Source organism: Salmo salar, chromosome ssa15 (assembly GCF_905237065.1).
Source record: "Salmo salar chromosome ssa15, Ssal_v3.1, whole genome shotgun sequence".
In the NCBI taxonomy this organism is placed as follows: domain Eukaryota; kingdom Metazoa; phylum Chordata; class Actinopteri; order Salmoniformes; family Salmonidae; genus Salmo; species Salmo salar.
Window position 1 is genome coordinate 77,884,170 of NC_059456.1, and position 14,311 is coordinate 77,898,480.

Below are 14,311 nucleotides of genomic sequence, written 5' to 3' on the forward strand. Positions count from 1 at the left end.
TTGAGTTAGGAAAAAAAGAGAAATATTAAGCAGGAAACATCCAGCCTGCATGCTTCCTCTATATGTAGTGCTGGCGCATTGAAATCATTGTTCACCCATTTTCAGACAGAGCAGTGCCTGAACTTAAGGGAGTTCTATAACTCTCTGATGTACTGTTGATTTTGTTCTGAATAGAGTAACCAACCTTTATATGATTGTGTTGCATCTGTGAAGACATCTCCACCGACAACATCAGCCAGCGCTCAGACACTTGCAGAAAGGTAGGAGTTCATGGACACATGAACTTTGAAACAAATTAATTTCTCTTCAGTGGAGGAAGGGGAGGACCATCCTACTCAGTGAATTTTTATTTTTATAGTGAAACATAAAGTTGTAATTTTTAGATAAAACTATACTAAATATATCACCAAATAACGAATTAAAACACATTGTTTTGCAATGAAGGTCTACAGTAGCCTCAACAGCAATCTCTAGGGTAGCACTATTGTGTAGCACTGCAGTGTGGTGAGTAGTTGACTCAAATAGAGAGCAAGACATAGTTTACAGTTTTAAACAAGGAGCAGAGAGAGAGAGAGAGAGAGAGAGAGAGAGAGAGAGAGAGAGAGAGAGAGAGAGAGAGAGAGAGAGAGAGAGAGAGAGAGAGAGAGAGAGAGAGAGAGAGAGAGAGAGAGAGAGAGAGAGAGAGAGAGAGAGAGAGAGAGAGAGAGAGAGAGAGAGAGAGAGAGAGAGAGAGAGAGAGAGAGAGAGAGAGAGAGAGAGAGAGAGAGAGAGAGAGAGAGATAATTTAGCCTACTCAACAACCTGACTCAAACAGATAGGAATGCTATTTATGTTAGGTAGCTGGCTAAGGCTATCCAACACTGCAGCTCTTCCAAGTAAAGGAAAGCATTTATAAATGTATTGCCACCGGGCCCGCCAGTGTAACTGATAAACTGCTTGCTGTACACTATACTGTATGATTGTATTACAACAACAGTTGTGACTTTAATAAGCAGCCTGAGGTAATGATACCACAGTAAGGTGCTCAATTACAATGGGGGAAGTTGACTCAGGTTCGTAGAGAGATCGAGAATTTCGAGACAAGGGAAGAAAGAATGCTTCCTGTTTTGTTCAAGTGAGTTCACGGTCTTCTATTTTAGTTGGCAGTACAACAGTTTTATGTTTGCGTACTTTACATGCTGGGTGTGTAGGGTATGACGTTTAAGTGTACATAGGCTTATCAACACCAAGTTATGTAGTACTATTTCATAGTAGTTGATTGTTACAATATATACACACCTACCTTGCCTTGACAGTTAAGCAAATTGTTGGCAATATTGAAATATGTACTGTATATTGAAATACTGTGTTGTGGTACACATTGATGATCTTGAATAAAACATGACTTTAATCCAGTTAGCTTTAGATTAACATTTAACAGAACTTTAGGACACAATGTCCTTATGATTAATGAAGCAGAAGGATTTCACCATGCTTGTACTACTAAACATTCATCATGTTGCAGAGGAAGTGACAAACGGGGCTGTTAAACTTCACTTTCACACCCTCTCTCCTCCCTCCCATATGTTAAACTGCTACTGAAAATCCCTCAGCTCGCATCACAGGCTCAGAGAAAAATGATCTATTTCTCTGTAAACAATAATATAGTTAGTAGGAAATCATCATGGTAAAGCTGCAATTCCTTATCAATCTTAATTTCTACTATCCTACTAGTAAAGATCCGCTGTAGATGCTCCAAAAGAAAACAGACTTGGTAATGAAAATCCAGTCTCATATATATATATATATATATATATATATATATATAATAGTCATGACCATCTGGTGTGTAGGGTAGAAACAACAAGTCTATATTTGTATCTTTTTGCTTTTTGCTGTTTGTGGAATTGATATTGATATCTACTCGTCTTTAGAAATTGTAATGTGCAGTACAGAGCGCCTCGGCCTCATCAACAGAAGATGAATGACGTATATGCCGTGGTCAACAAGTCCAAACAGCTCCCGCCACCAGCCTCTTCCACCCCCCCTCTGGCCGCTCTCCATTACTATGACAACGAAGAGCTGGGCGTCCCAAAATGCCACGTCGGTGCTCTTTACAGCATGGTCAAGAGCAGGTGTCCACCAGCCAAACCGCCACCAGCTGTCGCACCCATTTATGACACAGCCGGACTAGCCAATCACAGGCTAGCTGAGGCCTCGGCAGTGGAGGACCAGAGTGGCTATGAGCTGGTCGCAGGTGAGAGAATTTCAGGGCAGTGTTTGGAGACTGTGAGGCCAGCTATGGTTTTGTTTGTCATTAGTGCCCTGCACAAAATATTGCGATCTAGATCTAGTGACCAATACTTTCAGGTTTCTTGCCAGTAACAATTCCTTGACAGCCATATTGAACTGTTTATGTGGAAAATGTCTTACTGATTCTTATCGTTTGCTTTTTTTCTAGCTGAGCGTTATTCCTCGACAGAAGATGACTATGAATATGTCTCAAATCCCATCAAATGCATGACCAACAGCTGCACTCCTGGTAGCATGGGTGAATATCTGCTTGTCTTTCTAATAATGTTGTCCATTGTCATATACTGTATCTAAAGCCATTATAGCTACCCAATGTAATGTTCATTTCCTCAGAATCTCATGAGTAAAATGATTGCGACTGGATGTCGAAACAAGACTATGTCATCTGTTAGATGCACTTGCAGGTGTCGTCAAGTATTCCAACCACACTTCTCAACTTTCCCTCAGAGTTCAACTTTCGCATTAAAAAACCCAAAGGGCCTCGGGATCCCCCGGCAGAATGGAGTCGTGCGGAGAGATGACACGGCAGCCATATACCAGGCCTGGCCACATCTTTACTCATTCATGTTTGACAAGCAATGGGAATGGGCTCTATTTATTTTTACTTGCTGTGAACATCTACTGTATGTGATCACTAAAATACAGTTATCTATCTTTTGTAACCTTTTTGAGTTCGTATATTTTTCAGATCTTGTGATTTATATTACTAATGAAAGAACTATATTAAACAACTTTCAATTCTGAGACAAGTATTGGTTTTGAATACCATTTACCGATTGAAGTGTAATTGTAGTAACCAACAGATGGCACTATAGTAACAGGAGAGAATTCGTTTTTTTCATTATTCACGTTTCAGGTATTGTAAAATGTGTTTTCACAGGTAGACTCATGCTTTATTGCTTTGATGTCTACTAATTGCTGGTAACAAGGACTTACAATAAAGACAACAATTTCTTCAAGGTTCTTTGAAATACATTTTTGTATTAGCCCTGTGTACCACACAATCATTGCAGTGTACATGTAGATTTTTACATGTAGACAATTGAACATCTTGGTCATGTTCTGTTATAATCCCCACCCGGCACAGCCAGAAGAGGACTGGCCACCCCTCATAGCCTGGTTCCCCTCTAGGTTTCTTCCTAGGTTTTGGCCTTTCTAGGGAGCTTTTCCTAGCCACCGTGCTTCTACACCTGCATTACTTGCTGTTTGGGGTTTTAGGCTGGGTTTCTGTACAGCACTTTGAGATATCAGCTGATGTAAGAAGGGCTATATAAATACATTTGATTTGATAGATACAATAAATTTTCTTGTGATCACAGTAAACTGTGTACTGTACTCAAACAGTTTGTTGAACATTCTGTGCAGCTTTGAAGATTGACCTCTGAACTTTTGGCTGTGCTGCTATGATGTTTCAGTCACAGAAATCAATCGAAAGCCAGCTTCTTATACACTGAAATCAACATTTGTATCTTCCAGATACCAAGCTTATACTCTGTCTGCAGAAAAGAAACTGGGAGCAGTCTCTAGAGATTAAGTCTGCAATACACTTCAATATCTAACCAATTATAGCCACTAGTTGAAATGTGTGGTCCTATGTCATGTTCCTATAGAAACTTGCCCACAATAACATCTTTTTTTCTACCCCATCCATGGAGACCCAATGCTGGGAGGAGCATCAGAAAGTGAGAGTGTATTGGATTTAGGCAGAAAAAAAAGAGACACTTGAGGGGGTGTTGCTAATGACCACTCCATTTTCTAGTTGGCAGAGCCTGTGGCATGTCAGGGGTTTAAACTCGGCTGGATGGCTAATCCCATTCAGCAGATGCTAATGTGAAATGAGAATCTAATGACCTTCTGCCATGGCTTCTCAACCCAAGCCTCCAGCTATCTCATAGCAACCCCTCACTCAGCTTCACATACACACACACACACACACACACACACACACACACACACACACACACACACACACACACACACACACACACATTAAAATGCACTAAAGCGGAATGCATATTTAGACCTATTCTGATGTTTATTTGCTGGTGTGTCTGATGTATCGACGGCTGATATCAAATCTCCCCTTAGGGGATCAATAGAATCTCATCCTAACAGAAACTCATAAATAAATCAGAACAAAATGTGCCTCTACATCGTACAGTAACTGTCATACTGAGTGGGACATATTTGCTTTGTGTGCAAATACATCAGAGAAAGAAAAGTAGTTATCTGGATAGCATCACGTTAAAATGCCACAAGTTCTATTTGTATCAGTTTATTATTCAGTATGGATGTGGCAGAAGTTGTTCTATTTCGTCTAAGTGGGTCATTCTGTAGTTGATCTCTTAGGATTCTTAATGTTTCCAGTGAGTAAAATGCAGATTAGGTGTAAAACTGCTCTCCTAAGACACATTTTTCACGTTATTACCAAGCTAAATTTAAATAGTCAACCATAGCGTGTGGCCATTGTGTAAACTACAGACACAGAGCGTGTAGGGTAGGCACTTAGAAATTGATCCTGACTTGTTTAGGCTTTTTTACGTGGAAAAATATTGATTGGTCCATATCTTGCATCTGATCTCATTACCCATCTGTTTTCTTACTTCAATTACTATTTAATACATTCAGAGAAATCAATTTTACAGTAAGACCTTTCCTATCTTTTAGGTCAAATATCAATGAAAATAAATCCATATCCACATGAATAAAGAAAAATAACACGAATCCAATTGCACACAGTATTGTTCGGTACGAAAATGAGTGTGAGGGAGAGGGAGGGTGAAGGGTGAAGATTACAACATCAACTCTGGCCTTTGTGAATATGTGTGTTGGCATAGAATGAATAGGGGTTTTGGATGTATATTGCTCTGAGCTGCTGAGGGTTAGAGCCAGAAGGTAAGTAGAGGGATGAAGGGGTGAGAGGGAGTTGGGTTGGACCGGTGTCAAAGTGCTGTAAAACAGAAGGGAGAGAGGGGAAGAGGCTGGTTTCAATTAAATACCTGGCAGGATTGGACTCTGGTGAAAAGAGGCAAAAGTTCAATAGCTGTAATGAAATCCACATAATGACATTATGACACTTCCAGACCCACAGAAAGTCCACTGGATTACGTCGTAGCTACAGAATGTGTAGTGACTGACAGTGCATCTTTAAAAGTCCAATGCAGCCGTTTTTATCTCAATATCAAATCATTTTTGAGTAACAATTAAGTACCTTACTGTGACTGATTTCAATTAAAATGATCCAAAAGAAACAAAAAAAATCTTCATAGCAAAGAGCAATTTCTCTAACAAGATTTTTGCCAGGACTGTCTGGGATTGGTCTGAGTTGGGAGGGGAAAACTGAAAACTATCTGTTATTGGCAGAGAGATGTGGAACTCATTTTCTTATTGGTCTATTAACTAGGCAGGGCAAAACTCAATCCCACCAATACAGGCTGACATTTCCGACACTATTTTCGAACAGCTCTTACACTAAAAGGACATTATCAGCATTTTCAAAATATTATTCCAACCTCATAGTGTGAAAATATATATAAAATACAGGAAAATCACATTATTGACTGCACTGGGCCTTTAAGGATTGTCTCATACAGTGTCTGGGCAACATACAATGTTTACCTGTCTTAGTGCCTTTGTCAGTTCCCCCCTAGACTTCAAACTGTAATGCAAATGTCACCACCACTGGATATGTTTATTGATTAATACATTGATATGGGATTAAGCTACAGGCTAGAGGCGAGCATCAAGCTAACTGAATTCTCTCCAGTTCAGTTTGAGAATGCATATGAGTTGGACTGTCTGGGGCAAAGAGCTGGGGTGTAGGAGGTTTGGGAGTGTACAATGATTACAGCAAAGGATGCTGGTAGTGCAGGCAGGAACTGTGGTTAAAATGAATTATACTACCCCTGAAACTTATACATACTGTGTTCTTTCTCCCTCCCTTTCTCTCTCACTTTCTCTCTCACTTCCTCTGTAACTTTCTCTCTCGCTCACTTTCTTTATCTCTGTATCTCACTCACTCACTCATTCTCTCCAATTACAAAGTACAGCTCTTTCTGAAATAGCAGAAGTGGGGGGATGGCACAGTGAGTGTGTTGCGTGGCAGTGGCTTTGCTGATGCAGCTCCAAGACTTGGGGTGTTGGCTCAAAGAGTGGAAAGGAGACCACAGGCATGCATGAACTGGAATTCAAGTGGAAAGGCCTGTGTATCAGTGAAAAACAGCTGCTTACCAAATTGCCACTCAACCCATCACTGATACCAGCCATTACCTACTGTCCATCTACTGTGATGCCCTGAGCATAGTCCATCTTTATTGATCATCATACATAAGTATGGCCATACATTTCATACTACTATTATCTCTATATGAACAATAATTATTTTTTCTCTCTAGCCTATTAGTAGTACCACCTACACTAGTATTCACAATATCGCTGTATACTGTAAAATACTGCATCTCATGTTATGAGTTTTACTCAATATATTGCCACAAGCAATTTCTTGTCAATCTGGTAGAAAAATGCATGGAGAACTTCCCCAGATATCTATGCAGCGTTTAATGCAAACCGAAAAGTTATTTCCCCCCTGGAATATCCCACCGACTGGAATAATGTGAATACTGCTGTTGGGGCACAGCACAAAAAAAGTGTTGCTTAGCAACTGTTTCAGCTCCATCTTGAAGTTTACTTAATTTTTTTGCAATAAGATAAAAACAACACAATGGAAATTGTACACTATTGTAAACTGCAGTGATATAATGCACTATGAGAAGCAGCTATATAGTGCTTTTCTGGCTTTTACTGTGTATCGCCACACTTGATAAGTGTTCTCTCATGTCACATTTTAAGAGTTTGAGATCAGTTGCTTTCCATTACGAACCCAAGCAATCACACATTTGAAAGGAAATTAGCACATAAACCACTGCATGAAAGGCCTAAAAATACATATTTACAATGAAACAGGACTACTGGCTTGATTTTAACGAGAACCTTCATGAGATACAGGCTCAAACAGTCAAATGTACCAGTTTTCCTTTCCACCTCGCTGTGGTTAGGGGAACGAGGGGACTCTTTGTGGTCTGGATCCTCTAAACTACACACATGATTTCACAAACAGCTGCAGTGGCTTATAGGGGCCAGATGTGAGGCTCATGGGACTAAAGCTGCAGTGCTGTGGAAGAAGCAGCCTGGGGACAGGCCTAACCACCCAGCAGTCAATAGAAAGGGGCATTGTCATGCATGCTGCAACCCTTTTTATGGTGACTTGAGCAAATTAACAGGGAGTAGGCATCAATTTACACGTACATTCCTTCTCCGTAGTAGTGACATTTTCTGTTTGCCAAGTCTCTCTCTCTGTGTAATTAGGTTTAGGGTTAGGGGTTAGGGAAAATAAGACTTTGAATGGGAATAGATTTTTTGGTCCCCACATGGATAGTAAAACCAACGAGAGTGTGTGTGTGTGTCATGAACATTTCAAACTTTTACAACCTAAAGCCCCTGATGTGAAGGTGGTTATGCCTCACAACAATTAGAATTGCCTGCTTCTTTACACGGGGCTACTACTGTATTACAAAGATACACATCAGGGGAGCGCTATTTTCAGTTTGATCCTTGGAAATGCAAATAGTCATTAACTTTTTTTGGGGTGTGAAAATAAGATTCTATGATAGGTGAACTCGCAAAAGTAACTACAAGCATGGTTTTCTGGGAAATTAAGAAAGCTTCACATCTTGTGATTTTGACTGAAGACAAATAGTTTGGAAATTGTGATTACTGCGAAAACAGGACAACAACTATTGGGGACAAGAGGGTGTGTTGTGTTAAAATGGAAATATATACTGTAGGTAGTCTTCTGTACCAGCAAAATATTCTAGTACAGCTGAGCGTTTGGCAAAGACTGACTACAGCAGAGCTGGGGATGACATGTTGAGTTGTTTAATTTATTAAATCATCCAAACATATATTCTCTCAGTGCAATAAAATGTTGTTCTCTTACCCTGGAGACATTAGACAACTTGCTATGATTGAATAGAGCCCTATGTGTATCTGCCTACAAAAAAATAACTAATTTGTTTGATTGTTGCATTCCTGTAGCCACTGGGAGGCAGTGGTGGCTTCCAGGGGGTAGAGTGCAGTTCAAGGCAGGCTCTCAGGCTGACTACAGCACAGAGTAATGTTAAAGCATGTGGAATTAACTTTGTCCGTTAGATGTTTCCAGCCTCTGAAATTGCCAACATCATTTCTTATTTCAAAGGCTGAGTTTAAAGTATTAATGGTTTCTTAAATAATTTATTCATATTGAGGTTAATGAAGTTTAACTGCAGAAATCATAGGTCCCTCAACATAACAATATATCTGTGTAACACTCAAGAAGTGTCTTTCTCTAATACACTCTGGCCCCGCTCCAACCCCACGAGAAGACAGGACCCATAGGGGACTAATGCTTCTGAACTGCACTCTTGCAAAAGTCTGATAATAATGTATGCAATCTAATTAATAAGGATACTTCCAGGGAGAACCTGACATCATCATAAAGGACAGACACCACCTAGACTATTTTATTCTATGAAATGGTAAATGAATATTACAGAATTGGACTGAGATCATATACAGTACTAAAGAGACCATGTGCCATAGGCCTGTATGTAAAATGCCTCCCAATACCGTTCTGGTTTCCATTTTGTATCTGGCATGTTATCATTGTCCCATGATAACAGAGACATGCTTTGTAGACTGATATCAGAATATTCTGTACATTTATGAATCAATGCTCATTGAATACGAAAATAACTGTAATTAGATTGATAGAATTAGTTACTGTGTGTCCTCAGTGGGAATCTGTTTGCAATGACATCTCCAGACATAACAACCTTTCTGGAGGAATCCATTGAACTTTGCTATGACTGCTGAATAATACTTTTCTTATATTTAGAAACTTCATTGGTGCAGTGTATTTTTGTAGTTCCCAAGACAAAATAAATGTAAACCTAACACAACTGGGGAGAACACCCCACACCAAATATGATTGGAGGGTGGTTCCAGTAAAGATGCTGGGGTCCCTGTGATGAGGGTTGTGTTTTTCAAAGGAAACCACATGGACATTTCATCTGCTCTGGAGGTTCATGGTCCTGCATTTCCCCTGCTCACATCTCCCGGCTTTCAGCAGGGCACCATCCTCCGAAAGCCCAGTGTGGTCGAGGAACTGAGGAGGAAGGGCTGTCTTCCTCAAGTGGCTTCAATTAGAGACAGTCACAATTACAGAGGGAGGGAGTACACGAGGCCAAACCTGCCATGCTCAAACTCCAACTGGATTACAGGGACAGGGAGGCTACCAATGCGAGCCAGGCTACTTGGTCATTCCTAACCCACCCAACCCAAACCGAGGGTTATTTTAGGAACTTTCCGGTTTTTGTATCTGGACTGGTCCAATTCCAATCCCATCAACTCAATGAGTGTGATTCAACCTAGAAAACCATACTACAGAATGAAATGTTTTGCATTATATGGTTCCACTTCCCAGGCCTCATGAAGGCCCACATACACTGAGTATACAAAGCATTAATAAGGACATCTGCTCTTTCCATGACATAGACTGACCAGGTGAATCCAGATGAAAGCTATGATCCTTTATTGATGTCACTAGTTAAATCCACTTCAATCAGTGTAGATGAAGGGGAGGAGACAGGTTAAAGAAGGAGACATGGATTGTGTATGTGTGCCATTCAGAGGGTGAATGGGCAAGAACAAATATTTCAGTGCCTCTGAACAGGGTATGGTAGTAGCTGACACGCTCTCTGGTTTGTGTCAAGAACTGCAACGCTGCTGGGTTTTTCACGCTCAACAGTTTCCCATGTCTATCAATAATGGTTCACCACTCAAAGGACATCCAGCCAACTTGACACAACTGTGGGAAGCATTGGAGTCAACATGGGCCAGCATCCCTGTGGAACACTTTCGACACATTGTAGAGTCCATGCCCCGATGAATTGAGACTGTTCTGAGGGCAAAAAGTGGGGGGGGGCCAACTCAATATTAGGAAGGTGTTCCTAATGTTTGGTATACTCGGTACATTGACAAATAGAAATGCATCCATGGCTATTAATTTAAACCATAACAAAGAAAAGTTGTTTGTGGAGATACCTAATGTACTTTAGCTGAATTTGTGTTTAGTGCAGTGGGGGATTGCAGGTGTCATTTCTCCTAAACAGGCTATTACTGGCCACATGATTTGAATAAGTGGAATGCTTTGTTGCTGACTGGTGGTTGACATCAAATCTCATCACTGGTGAATGACAGACGACATCATTGATAGGTTATGACTCCCACACATACGGTGCATATTGCTGAATTAGAATAGCATTGCATTAATTATTTCTTATATATTTACGCTGTTCAGGGCAAATGGAACTCTAAAAGAATTGTACAGTGCATTCAGAAAGTATTCAGACCGCCTGACTTTTTTCAAATTTTGCTACGTTACAGCCTTATTCTAAAATGGATTCAATTGTTTTTTCCCCCTCATCAATCTACACACAATACCCCATAATGACAAAGCAAAAACTTGTTGCACATTTATAAAAAAATCTAAAACTGAAATATATAATTTACATAAGTATTCAGACCCTTTACTCGGTACTTTGTTGAAGCACCTCTGGCAGCGATTACAGCCTTGAGTCTTGGGATTGACGCTACAAGCTTGGCACACCTGTACTTGGGGAGTATCTCCTATTTTTCTCTGCAGATCCTCTCAAGCTCTGTCAGGTTGGATGGGGAGCGTTGCTGTTCATCGCAAAGACAGGAATAAGAATATAAAAATATATAGACGAGCAATGTCAAAGCAGCATAGAATAAGATACAGTAGAATAGTATTGGATACAGTATATACACACAGTTGAAGCCGGACGTTACACTTAGGTTGGAGTCATTAAAACTCGTTTTTCAACCACTCCACAAATTTCTTGTTAACAAACTATAGTTTTGGCAAGTCGGTTAGGGCATCTACTTTGTGCATGACACAATAACTTTTTCCAACAATTGTTTACAGACAGATTATTTCACTTATAATTCACTGTATCACAATTCCAGTGGGTCAGAAGTGTACATACACTAAGTTGACTGTGCCTTTAAACAGCTTGGAAAATTCCAGAAAATGATGTCATGGCTTTAGAAGCTTCTGATAGGCTAATTGACATCATTTGAGTCAAATGGAGGTGTACCTGTGGATGTATTTCAAGGCCTACCTTCAAACTCAGTGCCTCTTTGCTTGACATCATGGGAAAATCTAAAGAAATCCGTCAAGACCTCAGAAAAAAAATGGTAGTCCTCCACAATTCTGGTTCATCCTTGGGAGCAATTTACAAATGCCTGAAGGTACCACGTTCATCTATACAAACAATAGTACGCAAGTATAAACACCATGGGACCACGCAGCCGTCCTACCGCTCAGGAAGGAGACGCGTTCTGTCTCCTAGAAATGAATGTACCTTGGTGCGAAAGGTGCAAATCAATCCCAGAACAACAGCAAAGGACCTTGTGAAGATGCTGGAAGGAACAGGTACAAAAGTATCTATATCCACAGTAAAACGAGTCCTATATCGACATAACCTGAAAGGCTGCTCAGCAAGGAAGAACCCACTGCTCCAAAACTGCCATACAAAAAAAGCCAGACTACAGTTTGCAACTGCACATGGGGACAAAGATCATACTTTTTGGAGAAATGTCCTCTGGTCTGATTAAACAAAAATAGAAGTTTTTGGCCATAATGACCATCGTTATGTTTGGAGGAAAAAGGGGGAGGCTTGCAAGCCAAAGAACACCATCCCAACCGTGAAGCATGGGGGTGGCAGCATCATGTTGTGGGGGTGCTTTGCTGCAGGAGGGACTGGTGCACTTCACAAAATAGATGGCATCATGAGGGAGGAAAATGATATGGATATATTGAAGCAACATCTCAAGACATCAGTCAGGAAGTTAAAGCTTGGTCGTAAATGGGTCTTCCAAATGGACAATGACCCCAAGCATACTTCCAAAGATGTGGCAAAATCGCTTAAGGACAATAAAGTCAAGGTGTTGGAGTGGCCATCACAAAGCCCTGACCTCAATCCCATAGAACATTTGTGGGCAGAACTGAAAAAGCCTGTGCGAGCAAGGAGGCCTACAAACCTGACTCAGTTACACCAGCTCTGTCAGGAGTTATGGGCCAAAATTCACTCAACCTATTGTGGGAAGCTTGTGGAAGGCTACCCGAAACGTTTGACCCAAGTTAAACAATTTAAAGGCAATGCTACCAAATACTAATTGAGTGTATGTAAACTTCTGACCCACTGGGAATGTGATGAAAGAAATAAAACCTGAAATAAATAATTCTCTCTACAATTATTCTGACATTTCACATTCTTAAAATAAAGTGGTGATCCTAACTGACCTAAAACAGGGAATTTTTACTAGGATTAAATGTCAGGAATTGTGAAAAACAAAGTTTAAATGTTTTTGGCTAAGGTGTATGTAAACTTCCGACTTCAACTGTATGAGATGGGTAATGCAAAATATGTAGACATTATTCATGTGACTAGTGTTCCATTTATTTAAGTGGCCAATGATTTCAAGTCTGTAGGTAGGCAGCAGCCTCTCTGTGCTAGTGATGGCTGTTTACCAGTCTGATGGCCTCGAGATAGAAGCTGTTTTTCACTCTCTCGGTCCCAGGTTTGATGCACATGTACTGACATCGCCTTCTGGATGGTAGCAGGCAGTGGCTCGGGTGGTTGTTGTCTTTTTGACCTTCCTGTGACATCGGGTGCTGTAGGTGTCCTGGAGGGCAGGTAGTTTGCCCCCGGTGATGCGTTGTGCAGACCGCACCACCCTATTGAGAGCCCTGAGGTTGTGGGCAATGCAGTTGCCGTACCAGGCAGTGATACATCCCAACAAGATGCTCTCAATTGTGCATCTGTAAAAGTTTGTGAGAGTTTTATGTGACAAGCCACATTTCTTCAGCCTCCTGAGGTTGAAGAGGCTGTGCTGCACCTTCTTCACCACACTGCCTGTGTGGGTGGACCATTTCAGTTTATCCGTGATGTGTACGCCGAGGAACTTAAAACTTTCCACCTTCTCCACTGCTGTCCACTCGATGTGGATAGGGGGGTGCTCCCTCTGCTGTTTCCTGAAGTCCATTATCATCTCCTTTGTTTTGTTGACGTTGAGTGAGAGGTTATTTTCCTGAAACCACACTCCGAGAGCCTCGTCGTTGTTGATAATCAAGCTTACTACTGTTGTGTCGTCTGCAAACTTGATGATTGAGTTGGAGGTGTGCATGGCCACGCAGTCATGGGTGAACAGGGAGTACAGGAGGGGGCTGAGCACGCACCCTTGTGGGGCCCCAGTGTTGAGGATCAGCAAAGTGGAGATGTTGTTTCCTACCTTCACCACCTGGGGGCGGCCCGTCAGGAAGTCCAGGACCCAATTGCACAGGGCAGGGTTGAGACCCAGGGCCTCAAGCTTAATGATGAGCTTGGAGGGTACTATGGTGTTGAATTCTGAGCTGTAGTCAATGGACATCATTCTTACATAGGTATTCCTCTTGTCCAGATGGGATAGGGCAGTGTGATGGCGATTGCATCGCCTGTGGACCTATTGGGGCGGTAAGCAAATTTAAGTGGGTCTAGGGTGACAAGTAAGGTAGAGGTGATATGATCCTTGACTAGTCTAACAACACATTCATTGAAGGTTTTAGGTAAACTGTCTGGGAGGTATGAGTATTAGTAGATGAAAGTGCATAATTGGCATACATTAATGTCATAAATAGACAAGGTATTGAGTGTCTTAAACAAAGGTGCAGATGGAGCCAGGTACATAAACATTGGGTTTATGAAATTGTAACCTACTTTTTTTCTTCTTCATCTGTAATTTAAACATTTAATATAACAGTTATACATGTTTATAAACAACACATTGTCCAGTTCCAAGAGATCTGTATAAAAATATTGATTGGTTCATCTGCAGAGTTAAAATGACTGATAATATGAGT

At 40.9% G+C, this 14,311-nt stretch overlaps 1 protein-coding gene across 2 annotated transcripts; it reads left to right on the plus strand.

The window, feature by feature from the left end:
• The first annotated feature begins 18 nt into the window (after positions 1 to 18).
• Positions 19 to 3,251, plus strand: LOC123727324 (tyrosine-protein phosphatase non-receptor type 18). Of its 2 annotated transcripts, none has more exons than XM_045696130.1 (4): positions 19 to 260; positions 1,914 to 2,236; positions 2,441 to 2,530; positions 2,740 to 3,251. In XM_045696130.1, the coding sequence occupies exons 2-4, from the start codon at positions 1,960 to 1,962 to the stop codon at positions 2,811 to 2,813; spliced, it is 441 nt and encodes a 146-aa protein (XP_045552086.1). In that variant the 5' UTR covers positions 19 to 260; positions 1,914 to 1,959; the 3' UTR covers positions 2,814 to 3,251. The 2 variants fall into 2 exon arrangements, with proteins under 2 accessions (XP_045552086.1, XP_045552085.1); XM_045696129.1 differs by lacking the exon at positions 19 to 260 and adding an exon at positions 820 to 1,114.
• Positions 3,252 to 14,311: the final 11,060 nt, after the last annotated feature.